Raw genomic sequence first — 17,698 nt, forward strand, 5'->3', positions numbered from 1 at the left:
TGTGTCGACCAGGCTCGTTACCGCTGCCACTGAACACTGTTCTAATTCTGTGAATATTTCCTCCGTGTTACCTTCTTAAATCTCACTGAACATTTCCCCTTTCTTAAAATTTAGGAATCGACTGTCAATTAAAACATAAATTATTTGGTGGTTGTAATCAATTGAAGATTGCTAGTACTGCATCAATTGAATTCAAGAAATAGTGTAGAATTTTATTTGCAATGTTCTTGCTCACTGTTGCAGATTTCATGCATAAATCATGTTGAAATTTAATTTTTATATGCAATCAATTCAAGAACAAATATACATTAGCAGCAATTCGAGGAGGAGCGATGGGCCTTTCCGGCGGCGGTGAGGCAGCGCGACGGAAACAAGATGGTGAGTCAACGTAAGCAGGAAACGTGAGAAGGGAAGAAGAGAAGATTGTATGTATGGTTGAGAAGAAGAGGAACAGTAAAGAGATATCTTTCAATTTTAATCTCATCCGTTAAATTCTTTTTCACCCACGTGTCAGACACCACATGCATAGAAAATGAAGGAAATTGATACACTGTGTCATTGCTTATGGTGTTGTTTGAGTCTTGACTGGATCCTTTACCTGCCATTGTAAGTCATTTAGGTGGTCCAAGTTGGACCCAAAGAGTTGGTGGTCCAAGTTAAATGGACCCATATTTCGTTGAATTGATACACTATACAGAAAATAGTGAGAGATTCTTTCCTTCAGAAGCATAACAACGAGTCTAATTCAATTCCTCCGATCGCAAACCCGCCATCGCTTATCTTCTTAAGTCTCTCTCTCTCTCTCTCTCTCTCTCTCTCTCTCTCTCTCTCTCTCTCTCTCTCTCTCTCTCTCTCTCTCTCTCTCTCTCTCCCTCTCTCTCTCTCTCTCCCCCCCCCCCAAAAACCACCTAACTAGGTTTTATCCCTCTGCAAAATCGATAACAGCCGGTGTCACTCAAACATGTTAATATCAATTTTACATATTTAGAATTAGTTTTGGGTCCTTCAAAATTAGAACCAAAACATACACAAAGTTTGTAGTTGTAGATGACCTTTGAGTATAATTTATAGTTTAGGGCTCGTTTGGTACAAATTATAAAAAATGTGAATTTGATACTCACTTAAGAAAAATCACAAGTTGTTTTGTGTTTGTTAACTAGAACGAAAATCACTTTTTAACTTATTTCCATAAGTTCTCCAGGATAGCTCATGACAACTGCTTATAACTTATAGCCTTATACGAAAACAAATTGACTTTATTTTATCTTTATTATAGAAATACTTTATACATAACATCTAATGCTATAAGCTACAAATTAAGCCGTTAACACAAACAAAGCTCATCAACAACGAAGGTAAAATCCAAAACCTAGCAAAATTTTCCCAAATAAAAGTTAGAAAGATTGAATCTATTAAAAAAAGTCAACTTTTTTTTTATAATTAAAAAAAAATCTTTAATAAAAGAAGGAATGTCATTCCACGAATTAGGAAAGCCTTGCACTCGAAAAGTACAGTTAGCAAGTTTATTCGCACAATGATTTCCTTTTTGTAGATACAAAGACACAATTAAAGGGTACTCATTAATAATATTTAAACTATAAAGCCAACGATTTCTCAAATGCTAACGAAAAACAGTGTGAAAATACTTGAAATCTGAAACAAACGATTGCGAGTCACTTTCCACTGAGAAATGATGCCAACCTCAAAAATAAACATTTTCAATGGGCATAATACACCAATAAATTTAACGTGATAGGCAAAAGAAGACACTTTTTCAACTCAAATTATAAGTCACTTTGACAATTTTACACAAATTAAGAAACATTAAAGGTATAATAGAAAAGGAAACATTAATGCTTCATTGACATTATAAAACGACATATAAAATGATATAATTTGAAACGACATTATAAAACTTTCGTGCCTTTGATTCACTTTTTGGTTGTTAAAATGAGATATAATTTGAAACGGATGGATTCAACGAACAAATTAAGATACTCACTATCTCTCTGTTTTTTTTTTAAAACATTATGGGAAGCTTTTCACGAAATTTTCACGGCAGTAGAAAACTGCTTACAATACAAGGGCAATGTGGTAAAATAGGAAATATGTGATGGTTAGATTAGCGATTGCAAATAAAGGGCAGTGTGTTTCTTGCTTTTCCGTGAAATTTTCTCCGTACTAAACAACATTAGTCTTAGGATAAAGGGGCGATGCTGCAATCCAAGGCACGAAAGACCTTCAAATTAAAAGAGCGGTTACAAAGAAAAATATTTACATCTACCTCTCTCCTAAGATACTAACGAGGCTTGAACCAGTGAACTAAATTTTTTTTCATCTTCAATTTTTTGCACCTTTCTTTCTTAACAAAGTATTATTTTTGTACCTAATTACTTATTTTTATACTTAAATTAAAAATATCAAAAGTAAATTGTCAATAAAATGAGGTATAATTTAAGACGGATGAATCCAAAAATATTTACATTTACCTCCATCCAAAACAAAAGCACTAACGAAGCTCGAAACAATAAAAACAAAAATATTTCTGTTTGTAAAAAAAAAATACTTATATTTTTTGCAAAAAAATAAAAAGAAATGAAGCAAGCATTCAGTTTGTAAGTAAAAAACGAGCTGTAAAAGGGAAAGGGGGCATTCCGAGAATTGAACTCGGGACCTCTCGCACCCTAAGCGAGAATCATACCACTAGACCAAATGCCCTTTTCGATGCTTCTCACCCTCAACGTTGATACATAACAACACACTTGTTACATTTCGTTGAGTCAATATACACTATATACATCTCACAAACAACACACAGAAAGAAAGAGAGATTGAGTTGATAGCAGCATAACAATGAGTTTGATTCAGTTGCTCCGATCACAAACCCGCAACCGTTTATCTTCTTCCTTATCATCTCCTTCAGGTTCCAATCTCACTCTCTCTCTCTTCAGCATTTTAGGGTTTTTCATTTTTTATTTATTTATCTTTTTATGTTTTTGATGATGATACAATGATTAATGAAACTGTTGTTGTTCTATATATCCATTCTGTTTTGTTTTTGTTTAAATTTTTTCATTTTTTTTTTAATAATGTTTCTCTGAAAAATCACATTTTTTATTAGTTTCTTACTGTTTGTGAATTTGGGTCTGTTTGGATTGGTTGTTTGAGTTGTCATAAGCATTTTTGAGACAGTTTGGAAGAATTCTTGAAACAACATATGACATGTTCTTAGTTTGTTTATGTGTCCGTTTTGAATTCACTTATTTTGAGCTTATGAAAAATAACTTATTCAAATGAATAAGCTTTTATGTTAATGCATAAGTTTTCACTAACGATAGTTGTATCTTTGATAAACTACCTTGACAAGCTTATGACTAGTACGTTCCTCAAAAAAAAAGCTTATGACTAGTACATAAAAGCTTATTTATTTGCATAAGTTAAAAAATAAGCCAATCCAAACGTTGATTTTGAATAAACTGACTTTTTTTTAGGTGGGTTGAATGTAAAATGGTTTATGTTTGGATACATTTACGTATGTTTGGTTCTACATTGACAAAAATTGATTTTGAATGAATTGATTTTGCAAAATTGATTATGGCTAAAAGTGCGTTGAATGTAAAGTGGTTTATATTTTGATACATTCCCGTAAAAGTGAGTTGGATACTAAGTTTGAGTGTGAAAATCATTTTTGCAATCAAAAGCTACAAATCCTAGCTTTAAGTTAGAATCAGTTCTAAATAGGTTATAGTTGGTATCACTCAAGTATGTTAAACTCAATTTTACATCATTAGACTTAGTTTTGTCTCCTTCAAAAGAGGAACTAAACATACATGGAGTCGTAGATCGCCTTTGAGTACATTTTATAACTTAGGGCTCGTTTGTTACAGATTGTAACAAATGTGATTTTGATACTTGTAATTTAGCGATTTTTTTAAAAAAAGAATGAGTTGTTTTGTGTTTGTTTAACGAAAATATCAAAAATGATTTTCTGGAGAAGCTACTAATAACAGCTTCTCATTTGGTGCAGTTTTTAGAATGTTTTTTTTTTCTAGATTTTCGTTCTTTTGAAAATCAAAATCTGTAACAAACAAATGATACTTTAAAAAGTTGATTATTTTGTTTAAACAATGCCTTTTTCCACAGAAATAAAACCCAACAACAATAGGATTTTATATAAACTTTTAAATTTGGCATTGGAATATGGGAAGGAAATGAATGATACAAATACAAGTTTGTTTTCATCCATGTCAATTATCTTGATGAAGATATTTTTATTAGAAATGAAAAGTTTTGTCAAATAGTGGCTTTCGAGCATGTTTAGATTGACATATTTGAGCTTATCTACATAAGTACTTGTGAGACTGGGAGACTGTTTGAGAGAACTTATGAAAACAACTTATGAAATTTTCAAAAGATGTTTTTTTTAATATATCTCCACAAGTTCTCCAGGATAGCTTATGACAACTGCTTATAGCTTTTACGCAAACAATTTTTCTTTATTTTATATTTTATTACAGAAATACCTTATGCGTAAGAGCTTATATGATAAGCGTTTATGCTATAAGCTACAAATTAAGCTGTTTACACAAACAAGGCCTTTATTTTCTACATACTGAGCTAAAGCAAGGAGTCTGCAGTTGTAGATTAGCTTTTAGTGCATGTTATAATATATATGAACTTTTAAATTTGATCTTGGACTATGACAAGAAAATGGGTGATGTTTTCATCCATATCAATTATCTTTGATAAATGTGATTTTATTATAAAGTAGTTTTCTCCGAATCCCGCTAGCGCTGTTGCAACCGCCATATGATAACACTGATAGCAGCTATAGTGCTGTTACAACAGCCATATGACAACACTGATAGTAGCTTTAACACTTTGACATATTGGGATTTGAACTAATTACTATTTTCTGCAACATGCAATTGATCACACTGAAAAGAAGTGATCCGAAATGCCGTAATTTGAGGTAGAGAAATCCTCCTGTGGACAAGAAGAGTTAAGTGCAATTTTTTTTTTCTTCCAATGGCTAGGCAAGGCTGAAATTGCAACTCTTTTTGAACAATGAACGTCAAGGAAGTAGAAAAACATAGTGTTATCCTAAGCTAAATTTGAGGGAAGAGAACTGGCCTAAAATATTGAGCTTTTATAGACTCCTCAGTAGTCACTTCCCCAATTTTTTCCCTGATTTTTCAACACTGTTGAACTTAATCAATTTTGAAAGTAGGAGGGCAAACAGTTAGACAAATTGTGAAGGACTTCAACTAGATTGTCTTATCAGTTACTTTAATGAGAATAAGAAGTTTTAGTTTGTGCGGAATCTAAGCTCCAAGAACTTAGTGTCGTATATACTGTGATCTTTGCTGACTTGATGTGTAGTCCTTTGTTACTAAAAATTAGCCTCTTTTCTTCTAAAATGTCCTTTATGGGGAAAAACTCAGAATGTCTACCTCTTTAGTTGGATGCCTACTACTGATTATATTTTCTGTCATTGTGTGCTTCCCTTTGTGCTTTACTTAGTTGATATGATGGTAATGTATTGATTCAGAGACTTCTAATAATATATGTTTGTTTTGTTCATGCCAATTTTTTAACACAATATAAGCTTTGGCTGTAATGAAATGGAAGCAACGATATCATATCTGTTACCGTTTCTTGTACGAAAGTGTAAAACTTTGAAAATTGAAAATTGAAAATAAAGTCAAAACAATGTGATGTTTTCAAAATAAAGCTGAAAAAGAGAACTGGAACATTATGTTTTCTGAAACCAAACAAAGCCGTATTGTTGTGAAGGAGTTTTATTTACAAAAATGTCGCATCGCTTTAATTTTGTTCTTTCTTTCAAATTCTTACACACAAAAATGTGAAATCAAGTTATTTCACACCAATTATGGACTCTGATGTATACTTTTTTTTTTTTTTGAATAGCACATATTATTTAAATTTCCCAACCTCATAAGAAAAGAGGAAAGGGCTATAACAAAAACACCAGTACAATCCAAATCCCCAGCGTATAAGCCTACAGGGCAAAAACCAAGAGAACTAGGAAGAAAAACACCAGTACCCTGATGTATACTGCCAGTGACAGAATCTTAAGAAAGATATCTTACCTGTTTTTTGTCACAAAAAACCTCATTTGCTTTACAATTTTCCTATTTCTAATTTATTTATCCCAGTTCTTCAATGATCCAGAGAGGTGTTCATCACCCTAGTTGGCTTTAATTTCTGCCATAATAAACCATGAACGACAGAATGTTGTGGAATTGAGTAAAGTGAATCATGGGTCCTGGTTTGATTTGCTTTCATAATGTTTCGGTTCAGGCCAAATGCTAATAGATAGTCTCTATACTATCGAACTACATATCATGAACACATCAAAAGACACAAAAATTCACCACAGGACTTCAAATTAAGTTGTAAATGTAACAAACAGCTTTAGTTATGAACAACCTATAAAACACATAATTTGAAGTTAAAAAATGTTAGTGTTATGCTTGTGTTAAAAACAATGATCACTCATGTACTGTTTTTAATGGTTACTCACATGTAAATGCAATGTTCTCTTGAGGAAACACCTTTTTATCATGTTTCGTATATTCTGAAAATTTTAATTGGTAGTTCACCATTTTCTTCTTTTGATGTATTACTCTTTTTTCTACTTGGTATTTGAGTTTGAATTATGACATATCTTATGATTCTAAGTTAGCAAAGCTGAGTAGTTTATGTTCCTGAACTGAATTTATATAGACCTCTGTTTCGAATGTTGTTTCTGAAATGATGGTGATTAGAATGCAACATAATTTTTTTCCTTTAATTTTACTTTATTTTTAATAATATGACCATTAATGTTTTTATTTTGATGCATTTGTTTCTATTGTTCAGTGTACCAGTGTTTTAGGTCCTCCACATCCGGACGCCCGGTTACTACTAATCCAACAATCAAACCGTGGAGCAATGCAAATCCAGCATATAAGCCGTCTTCCCAATTTACTGCATCTCAAATGAGATGGGCATCAAAAGGCACAACAACAGAGGAAGACAAGATCAGCATTGGACCTGCCAGTGGAGTACAACAATCCGAGGAAGGAAAGAAGGACACCGCAGTTTACTACTACGGTCCGATCTCAAGTACCATAAAAAAAGTAAAACTTCTATCTCTCTCAACTTGCTGCCTCTCGGTATCTCTCGGTCCAGTCATAACCTTCATGACATCCCCCGACAGTAATGTCATCCTTAAGGGTGCAGTGGCATCGTCTGTGATATTCTTTAGTGCTTCTACAACCGCTATCCTTCACTGGTTCGTCAGTCCGTATGTTCACAAACTCCGGTGGGAACCTGGTTCAGACAGCTTCGAGGTTGAGATGTTGTCATGGTTGGCAACACATATCCCAAAGACTATCAAGTTTTCGGATATTCGTCCAGCTGACACCAATAGGCCTTATGTGACATTTAAGGCTAATGGAAATTTCTATTTTGTGGACACAGAACACTGTCACAATAAGGCACTTCTTGCTAGACTCACCCCACAAAAGGAAACTCATGATTCTGCTTTCAAGAACTTGTGATTTGAAAAATGTTGCTGACATGAGTAGAGTAAGCTTTAGCCATGTGTAGATGTGGTTGGACTTGGAATTTTACTCTCTGAGATTTTATAAATTTTGTTCTGATGATAGCATGAACCCTTTAGGTTTTATTAATAAAGTTGTGTGATTTTTTGTAACTTCAATTATGGGGATTTTTTAAATCCTTCAAAATTATTAGTGATTTCTGTGTACTCTTCTTTGCAAAACAATTATTGAAGTTTACTGTGGTTATAAATATTATTCTCTATTTTATTTTGTCTATATTAGTGTATGAATGAAACAGCTTAAAGAATTTTGCAGTTGATTTTTTATTAATTTTTTATATTCTATAAGTGCAAATAAAAGATTAATTAAAAGTAATACTTATACAACTAAAATTGAAAAAAGAAAATTTAGTCTTTTCTTTCAAATCGAGCATGTCTTTAAACTAGTGTGCGACTCGTGCGCGGATGCACGGGTAAATTTATCTTCGCACAACACATGTCACAACAACGAACAATCGTACCTCAATGTTCGTATAACACATGTCTTGTATACGACGTATGTAACACCCACGTCGTGGCTTTCGATATCCCGCTAGGTGGATACGAAAGGTTCCCGACCTAAGGGGAACGGTTTAAGCCGCAAGGGACCCCCACGACAATAGTAGGAACCGAAACACATCGGAATGAGAGGGATCCGGAGGCCGTGTAGGTATGGGACTACATGGTTGAAGGAAGGCTTATAAGAATTGTTAGGTACTACCCATATCAACAAGATGCATCTTCTTTTCGGGAGCTCAATCCATAGGAACTCCACAGTTAAGCGTGCATGGCTTGGAGTAGTACTAGGATGGGTGACCTACCGGGAAGTTTCCCGGTAAGCATGTGAGTGAGGACAAAGCATGCTGAAAAGACTCGTGTTGGTTTGTGGGGTTAGTCGGCAATCCTGTAAGCAGTCTGGGATGTTACACTTGGTATCAGAGCAGACCTCTCCCAGTACGGTGTGGTTCGGGGACGAACCAGGCGGAAGCTGGTGGGCATGTAACACCCACGTCGTGGCTTTCGTATCCCACGAAAGGTTCCCGACCTAAGGGGAACGGTTTAAGCCGCAAGGGACCCCCACGACAATAGTAGGATCCGAAACACATCGGAATGAGAGGGATCCGGAGGCCGTGTAGGTATGGGACTACATGGTTGAAGGAAGGCTTATAAGAATTGTTAGGTACTACCCATATCAACAAGATGCATCTTCTTTTCGGGAGCTCAATCCATAGGAACTCCACAGTTAAGCGTGCACGGCTTGGAGTAGTACTAGGATGGGTGACCTACCGGGAAGTTTCCCGGTAAGCATGTGAGTGAGGACAAAGCATGCTGAAAAGACTCGTGTTGGTTTGTGGGGTTAGTCGGCAATCCTGTAAGCAGTCTGGGATGTTACAACGTACATTACACATGACCACTGATCAACATTATGTTCATTTCATCCAACGACATGCACGTACTACATGACACGCACACAACACAGACACAATAGGTAGAAAAAAAATACTAGCAAATTTTCTAGAAAAAAAAAATATTGGGACCACTCTCAACTCCAACCATGCAAATGTATCTCATAAATGGTAATTTTTGTCATTACATGTTCCCTCAGTGGCCAACAGGTAGGAGAAGCAAAAACAGCAAAAGCTGAAGGAACATCATTGCCAAAGACCACTAAAGATGTTGATCAGTTGACCAACGACCATGAACAGTAATTCAAACAATACCAAAATGGTAACATTATGAAGTATAGCAACAACATTAATCAGTACTTTGCACAATACCTCCTATAAATACACCACCTTCTTCAACAATCATATGAAGTAATACTTACACAACTAAAATTGAAAACAAGAAAATTTAATTTTTTTTCTTTCAAATCGAGCATGTCTTTAAATATTGTTTCCTACGGTGTAAGTGTTACCATGACTTTTGTCTGTAGTGATTAGACATAGCTTTTGTTATTTTATTTTAATTTTTTTTAGTTAAACTAATCCACTGAAATTGACAAAAAAAAAAAAAAAAATCAAACCTGAGACTTTGATAATAACAAACCTTCTAAACTAGTCCAACATCACCATTTATTTTGATTATCAAATCATATTCTCAGTCATATGGCGTTTTAATAATAACAAACCTTCTAATAGTGATTAAGACTTCTGATCATTTATCCATTGATGGAATCAGATTCTCATATAAAACAAAAACGTGATTGAGAATTATTGTTAAAAGCTTACATCGATTGTTAACATTGTCAATGAATCTCAAGAAGCTTAAAGAATAAATAATTGCAAAAGTTCATTGCTTAAGGAGGATGGACGTTTTGCCACTTGATGAAATCTAATTATTACATATGTTTCAAATTTAACATAGAACTAAGATGATCCAAACGAAACTATTTCTTGTTTTAATCTTTTAATCAAATGTCATTTTAATATATAGCAGATTTGCTAACATGAATACTACAACTAACAAACTTTTAACAATTTAAAATTAATATTTTATTAACAATTGAAATGATGAACTTATAGTGGATTTTCAAGTTCACTTATTTGAGCAATGTTAATAATAGTTTGAAATATTTTTCTTTTAAAGTGCATCAAATTTAAATCATTTCTAATACTTAACTGAATGGTGACCTCCATTGCACTTTGGAGGGTTCCTGCCTATGGTATTCTAATGTAGAACCTACATCATAATTATTTCTATATAAAAAAAAAATCTTTAAACATAATTGATTTGCACTTAATCTTTTACAACCAAAAACTGAAGTGAATGCAAACATTTTGTCAAACATTTCCTTGCACTGATCAGCGTCTCCAAAAAGTTGCAAAATCTTGACCTCTTGAATTACATTCCCTTTCAAACCTAAGGACTTACATAAAACTCTAGAATAAATATTTCAAAATTGATGCTCATCAGGTCCAATGAACGAAACAAAGTTCGTCTTCAACGCCGTTAAATTTCAAAACCTAAAGTAAGGTACAACAAAGTGTACAAGAAAATAACATGTTTTCTTCAACCTGAGAAGAACCAAATCACGAAAGCAAAAAGTGTTAATTCTTTCTAGAATCAGTAGGGTTGTCATCAACAACGCCATTGGGAGGTTGCGTTTTCTTTTTCTTTCCGGAATCAGTAGGATTGCCATCAACAACGCCATTTGGATGCTGCTTTCTCTTCTTCTTTCCTTTGCCCGGAGACTGCAGCATAGATTATGGAGACATGGATGATGTCAGAAACACAACATTTATAGGATATAAAATTAAGAACTTTATATTTTCATACGTGTCTTTGATTCCTCTCGAGAAAATTGATGACCAGAGAAATGAATCTTTTGTGTACCCTCAAATTTTACATGGTTCAGCATCTATACTTTATATAATGGCAACTCCAAAGTTAACTAACTACTTTATATAAATTCAACGAAATACAATTGAAAAATGCAGATACATGAGCACATGCCTGCCTTTCCGCTAGTTATTCATAAATGTAACTGTTGAAAACTACAATTCTTCAATGTGAATAAATTTTCATTCATCGAAACGTAGGACGACGGAGGATTTTGTGAATGCTTATTCTACTATGGTGGTATTCGCAACAAGGGAAAATAGCACGAGCAACCCACGCAAACAGAAACAGAAAGAGGAAAGATATAAATACAACCAGACCTTCTTCCTCTTTGTAATCGCTTTCCTGGAAGCAGCCTTGCGCATGATGCTTTTGTAGTATTGCATAAATGAATTATTACCACTACGTTTCTCCGCCTGTCAAATCGAACCGATAAATTAGTCTAGCGACATCAAGGACTGGAACCATGATTCAAGGGGCATTGATCCTCTCCTGTGAGAAATTCAATGGAGGAAGTACAGGGGAGAAAAGTAGGATTACCTGAAGAAACGTTTCGACAGACTGCTGATCCTTCGGCGAGAAAGGCACATCATCTCTTTTCTTTTGCACAAAGTCAACATTCAACTCCACCTAAATTCCCACGTAAAGGGAAAAACCAGAAAAAAGAGTTGGGTGAGATGTTAATTATCCATTGTTGCTTCATAAAAGAACAAAAAACAAAAAAAGTTTTTGGCAATATCAACTATTAAATGATTAAGTCAAATCGTCTTCTATCTCTGGTAACACGTTGAACCAGTGGATCATGGCCTCTTCCATGCCTTAGTCTGACCAGTTTGATTTAACTTACTCAGATGTGTTGTTCAACACTTCGTAAATCTCAACCTGGTTAGACACCGACATAGGATGCGATGTTCTTTTGAATAGTTATCGGATGCAAACCTCTCTATAGCACTGACACATCTGATTGAAGGGTCCAATGTCCGACACTGACATGACATCGACACATGTGATAACAATGAATTATGTCATTTTCGCAAATTATTATCAGTGTCAATGTGTCAGTGTCTGTGCTTCATAGATGCAAACAAGGACCCATCAACTGCTGGGTCATGATACAAATTTTCCTCTCACTTCCCAAGCATCTTGCTTATTTGAAAGCAACGAATGCTAATGTCTCCTACACTATAGTACTAACCAAAACCTCTCCTTCGGGAATCCAGTAGGTCAGCCAAAAAGATAACAGAACGATAAAAAAAACACCATTTTTAACAGGTAAACTCAGTAGAAGGCCTATATCACCAGAATGGAAATACTACAAGTATGGAGTATGGTGCCACAACTAAGAGTCTACAACTTCCCAAAGCCCTCTTATTCTTTCTCCTTAAATAAACTTACCAAAAAGTAGGGTTTTTGCTGTGCTAACTTGCATTTTTTCATTGCAAGCCCCATCACAGTTCACATTCATTTCAATGTTGAAATTCCTGGTGGTTTGTAATCAACACAAAAACACTCCTTAAAAAAAATGTAGAGACAAAAACACATATTCGCCGCCCTTAAAATACCTGAAAACTTGCCTATAACATTAACATTTGACGGCAATTCTAGAATTTCCACCCGATTTAGAATAACAGTTCAAAAGCATGCGAGATACGGCGTTTTACATCATTATAGCAGAACAAATGTAACAAAATAGACGGCACTGTTGGATGTTAATCATGCAGAAAAAAAACATTGTTGTTGGGTGCTAATCATAGAAAAAGTATAGTTGGAACTTGTACCTGATCAATGAAACGCTTGATAACTCGTTTGAAACTTTCATTAGAGGTCTTTTCAACTATTTTCTTAAGGTAGACAAGTGGAGCTGTTGCCAGTTCGGGAAAAGATACATGGTAACTCCATTGTGAAAAATGCTCTGAAAGAAGTTCAATGGTAGATGAGACACACTCTTCTTGGAATTCACGTGATTTTAACCAATGTTTTGGAAGCTGCAAAAATTACCAAGAGTCAATTGATCGGACAAGAAATATTAGATAAATGAAAATTCTAGAAATAATCTAAAATGTACGAGAAAAAATATGCCGTCATTTTCATCTTACCTTAATGGCAGACAAAGGTTCAAATTCAAAACCTTTTCCAGGTTTCCCACCATCCTTGGTAATATTGTATTCGAGAAAATCAAGCACGAATGATGTAACAGGGATGAAGATCCCACTGGAACCGGCAAGACGATTAAGCCATTGGATACATCTGACTCTCAGTGGCAAATATCTAGGCCCGGGAAAGAGGAGAGCAACTCCATTTATAATTTGAGCAATCATATACAGCAATGGCTGAAGATCATAGTCATGTATGTTTTCCGATATAAATGCAACCCAAAGATCAATACAATTGATGTACTGCCAACTACAAATTTTATTAACCACCTCCTGCTCATAAGATAAAAGGAAAAATATCAGCAATATTACCTTACATGAAAAATAAAAAGCAATAAAAATATTAACATTGTTTAAAGCTTACCTTCTTTTTCGTTAGCCACCCCTTCAGCAATATGTCACCAAGACGTCTTATGCATGTCATTGCTTTGTTTGACGACTTCTGCACGTCTAAAGAGCATAGCTCCACAAAAGAGTTCCTTAGAAAATTTGTATGTGCAGATTGAGAGCGACCGATGAAGGCCTTGTATGTTTTGACAAAACAGATGTCTAACCACTTAGAGCTACACATAGATGCTATATCTCGAATCATAAGAAACGAGTGTGATGACAGAGATCTATCACCTGTTACCCAGAGATCAACACAAATCTGCAATAAAGTCGAGTGCAAGGTAAGGAATATTTTACATGGCACAAAACTGACAATTGCATTATACAAGGCTGGAGGTTGATACATATGTTTAAGAATCTAATTTCCAAATGGAAGATACTTCATGCCAGCAACGAGTAGCTAACGAAAATACGTAATACTGGAAATCCAAGCTACTATTACTTTGGAACGTCAAAATATGAAATTTTCTCTCTTAAGCCATCTACACCAGCATCTGTAAAACATAGCATATGATGAATTTCAAGTATATTTTACTACTGTGAAGTTAAAGAATACCTTGAGAAGCTTGTGCAGTAAAGATGGAAATGCAGCCAGAAAGATCATTGAAGCTCTGAGTCGACAGATTGAGAAGGCTAGTATCTCGGAGTCGGTGATCTGGTTCAAGAGAAATACAGTATTCCTTAAGTATGACTTAATAAGAGGTCTAAGCGATAACCATTTAGCTTTATTCTTTAGATCCAAAACAGCTTCCTTCTTTGAACTCGAGCTTGGAATTGAGAGTAACATCCTAAACATATTATCAGCCTCATTCAGCATGAACATTAATATCGTGCAGAACTTTTCACTCGTCTGAATGCCGTTGGATAAGACACTGCCACTGACACTGGTTGTTTCAGAATCACTGCGGCATGCAGCTCTATAAGCATTTATGAGACAAGTAAGGGCAGGTAAACTCTGTTGTTCTTTGACCAGTTTACACAAAGAATCAACAGATGCACTTGTCAACGTTTTACCCACCCGAGTATGTGCATTTTCATCATTCATTGTTTCATCATCTGAACCCTGAACCACGTAAGAAAAAATGTGTCAATTTGCATTAACGTAAGTGCTAGTCAGGTTGAAAGTTCAAAGCTACATGTTGGAGTCTTAAGACATAGAGAACACGAAGAAAATTGTATGTAATAAACCAAAGAGAAATTGAGGAGTCAAGCCTCAAGAGGTTCAAGGTAACCGCAATCTAACTAACAACAGAATATCCGGATTCAGTATATTCCGTTGCAACACAATAATTAACTGCAAAGCAGATACGTATGCATCTATTCCCCACCCCCGTCGTAAATCAAACATGGAAACTAGTTATAGAGAAATACATGATGAGTGAGTCTGCCAGTTGGTTGATCCAAACACAGGCAGAAACATAAACGAACTTCCAAAGAGTAAAGTGATTAATAATCAAAGTAAGCTGAAATGGATTTTGATCCCCAATGATGCACATAAGAAAGCTCCAACTACTGGATTACAGAAAGGAAAACAGAAAAACACAAATATGTGTTGCTCAATTAACTATTATAGTATCCTATTATGTCTTTGAGATGGAAAAAAATAGAGGTTTAATAGGATATGAATCACATTCAAAAGACGAACTTGTGACATACCCTCATAATGTTTCATCCTATTCAATCTTTTTTATCTTGTCAACCAAACAAGCACATACTCTATCGTCATCTTGTCCTAATCATCAAATAAGCTCTAAAAAGAAAATAATATTGAAATGCAATGGAACAATCCATAGCATAAAGCATAGTACATTATAAAGTACCAAGCAGATTGGAATTCAACAAAGTAGACTTTTAAAAAAAATATTAAGTTACACTCTCTTCCTTAAGAGATGCGTAAAATACACAACCCTCAGACTATGTAGGATAATTATATCCACTTAGCAAACATTTTGAAGCTATGTTAAACCAAGTATATGTGCCATTCTAATACGAACTATTAGAAGATGTCAATCAATTATTCACCGGGAATTCTAACATGTAAATATCTATGTACTATACTCACAGTTTCTTCATCTGAAGATAGTCCAGTGTCTTCATCATCATAACTTGCCAGAAATTTAGAAAACCCAGGAAACTGTAGATTTCAAGAAGAGAAGTCAGATATTTGTGAAGAATATAAAATAACATTATGTGCTAAATAAGATTCTGGTGGAAACCAACCAAGAAAACATAGGACACAAAGGAACTACCTTTTCTTTCAATTTGTTCAACTTCTTTTCTTTCTTCAAAAGTTCTGCAAACATTTCACTGTTTTTCGCTGATAATGAACTACCACCATTGCCATCTGCAAAAGCCTTGCATCAGAATCAAATCTGATAAAACACATGCAACAGCGAGATGTTGCAATTTAGTTTAAACTGGAAAGTTCGAAATGTCCTTACTTTCAATTTCAATATTATTTTCATCATCACTTCCGGTAACATCGGCAAAGCTAGAGTCCTGTCCATATAGTCAAAAATCAATATACTGAATATAGAATAACTAAACCTAATGAAAAATTAGAGAGTAAAGGAAACACTCATTTAGGTTCCTAAATGCCTGAGTCAGTGTCACTATAATCCCTGAATATATCAAAATTACAAAAACATCCTCGAGTGTGTTTGTTAGTAATTTGATGGAGTAAACTGGCCAATCGGAGACACGTTCAATGACCAAGCTAACGAAGAACACATACGATGATGTTTTTCTGATTGTGGTTAATATAGGGAGAATAGTGATATCACCTTACACATTCAAACACCAAAAACCAAAATGACCATTTACGCAAAACCAATATCAATAAGACATTTAGCAATAAATTAAAGAGTCAAATCTATTTTAGTCCCTATAAACTTCACATCATTTCAAGTTCAGTCCTACATTAACTATTTCTTTTTCATCTATACACAGAGTGACAATCACCACTTGAACCTCACACACACAACTGCAAGGTCCCAGGTCAAACCCAGGTGAACGTATCCAGCCTAACAATATTAGCATTTGCTAGATGAGCTAGGCCTTACCGACATCCAACATAAATTTTGTTCATTTTTAATTCTAATTTTAACCGGGCTAAATAGAACACTAAAAACACAAAGATATAACTAAAATCAATAAAAAAAATCTAAAAATCAATAAAAATGCAGCTAAAATTAATAAAAAAAATAAAAAAATAATACAACAGTACTTAAAAACGGTATTTTGACGCGACTAAAAACATATTTAACTCTAAATTAAAAAAAATAATAAAAAATTCAAACCTCTTCAAGAAAGCCATCACTATCAGAATCATCACCACCAAGCACTTCAGTTTCATCATTATCACTAAAAACAGCATCAAGTGAAACATCTTGAATCTCTTCAACAACAGTTTTTGAAGGATTTGTCATAACAGCATCAGTTTCTTCAATTTCTTCAACTTCATGACCATCACCTGTTACATTCAACAACAAAAATTCAAACCCATTTTCAAAAAAAAAAAATTAATAATAAAAATTTGCAATAAGAAGAAGAAGAAATTGTGGGTACCTTTAGAAGCTTTTCGTTTGAATTTGGATTTTAATTTTCTTTGGTTTCTTTCAACTGATTGAAGATTTTTTTTTGCGAATTTTCGTGCGTTCTTCCCTAATTTTCCCATTCGGGGAATTTAAGGTTTTGATTGAAGTTCTGATAGAACGAGGTATGTTGTCGTGTTCAGTGTGACTGCTACAATCTTGTGTTGCAAAGACAATGCATTTTTGTTGTTCAGGGTTTTAGGGTTTTAAACAAATAAAATAAAATATTTTTTTTTACAAAGAAAAAAATACTAACTTTTTTAGTAAAGAAAAAAAATGTTTATTTTTTGGGTTGACTCAAAAAAATATTTGATTGGGCTTGGTATTAGAATCTCATTTTTTGGAAAATTGCTTTTTAGGCACCTAGGTTTGCTCACAAGCACCTCGAAGATCTAAAATTACCCTAACAATGGCGAACGGTAGTTGACATGTGACCCTTACACTTTCAAACTCAAGTAAACACAAACCATACACTTTACTTTCCCTTCTTACACCAGCAAATCAAAATTGTTCAAGGATGTGAGCAATCACTCGAATGCATCAGCAGTATCTAGATGGTAGTTGACATGTAATCTTCGTCACATCATCTGGTCTGGTTAAGTTTTCAATTT

General features: G+C 34.4%; 2 protein-coding genes and 1 non-coding gene across 3 annotated transcripts; 1 reads left to right on the forward strand and 2 right to left on the reverse strand.

Moving 5' to 3' along the window:
- Positions 1-2,646: 2,646 nt before the first annotated feature.
- On the reverse strand, positions 2,647-2,718 carry TRNAP-AGG (transfer RNA proline (anticodon AGG)). Its single transcript has one exon. It is a non-coding gene; the product is annotated as a tRNA-Pro (tRNA).
- A 104-nt stretch (positions 2,719-2,822) lies between these two features.
- LOC146914110 (uncharacterized) lies at positions 2,823-7,833 on the forward strand. Its single transcript, XM_085717023.1, has 2 exons — positions 2,823-2,923; positions 6,886-7,833. Exons 1-2 carry the CDS (start codon positions 2,854-2,856, stop codon positions 7,566-7,568), a joined length of 753 nt encoding a protein of 250 aa, XP_085573149.1. The 5' UTR covers positions 2,823-2,853; the 3' UTR covers positions 7,569-7,833.
- Positions 7,834-10,305: 2,472 nt separating this feature from the next.
- Positions 10,306-17,266, reverse strand: RBL (Noc2p family). The gene is made up of 12 exons (XM_085717024.1): positions 17,062-17,266; positions 16,794-16,966; positions 15,936-15,993; positions 15,744-15,838; positions 15,557-15,628; positions 14,051-14,557; positions 13,469-13,753; positions 13,048-13,377; positions 12,730-12,936; positions 11,492-11,581; positions 11,272-11,367; positions 10,306-10,803 (listed from the first exon to the last, which is right to left on the reverse strand). The coding sequence occupies exons 1-12, from the start codon at positions 17,168-17,170 to the stop codon at positions 10,660-10,662; spliced, it is 2,166 nt and encodes a 721-aa protein (XP_085573150.1). The 5' UTR covers positions 17,171-17,266; the 3' UTR covers positions 10,306-10,659.
- Positions 17,267-17,698: the final 432 nt, after the last annotated feature.

The sequence above is a fragment of the Medicago sativa genome, chromosome 6 (genome assembly GCF_051527215.1).
Source record: "Medicago sativa cultivar Bolivia chromosome 6, Bolivia_mono, whole genome shotgun sequence".
Lineage (NCBI taxonomy): Eukaryota > Viridiplantae > Streptophyta > Magnoliopsida > Fabales > Fabaceae > Medicago > Medicago sativa.

Coding starts and splice junctions, on each gene's coding strand:
- LOC146914110 (XM_085717023.1), top strand. CDS start 2,854: ATGAGTTTGATTCAGTTGCTCCGATCACAAACCCGCAACCGTTTATCT. Junction 2,924..6,885: donor TTCCTTATCATCTCCTTCAG/GTTCCAATCTCA, acceptor TCTATTGTTCAG/TGTACCAGTGTTTTAGGTCC.
- RBL (XM_085717024.1), bottom strand. CDS start 17,170: ATGGGAAAATTAGGGAAGAACGCACGAAAATTCGCAAAAAAAAATCTT. Junction 15,839..15,935: donor AAATAATATTGAAATTGAAA/GTAAGGACATTT, acceptor AGGCTTTTGCAG/ATGGCAATGGTGGTAGTTCA. Junction 11,582..12,729: donor TCAAGCGTTTCATTGATCAG/GTACAAGTTCCA, acceptor GTGGGAATTTAG/GTGGAGTTGAATGTTGACTT.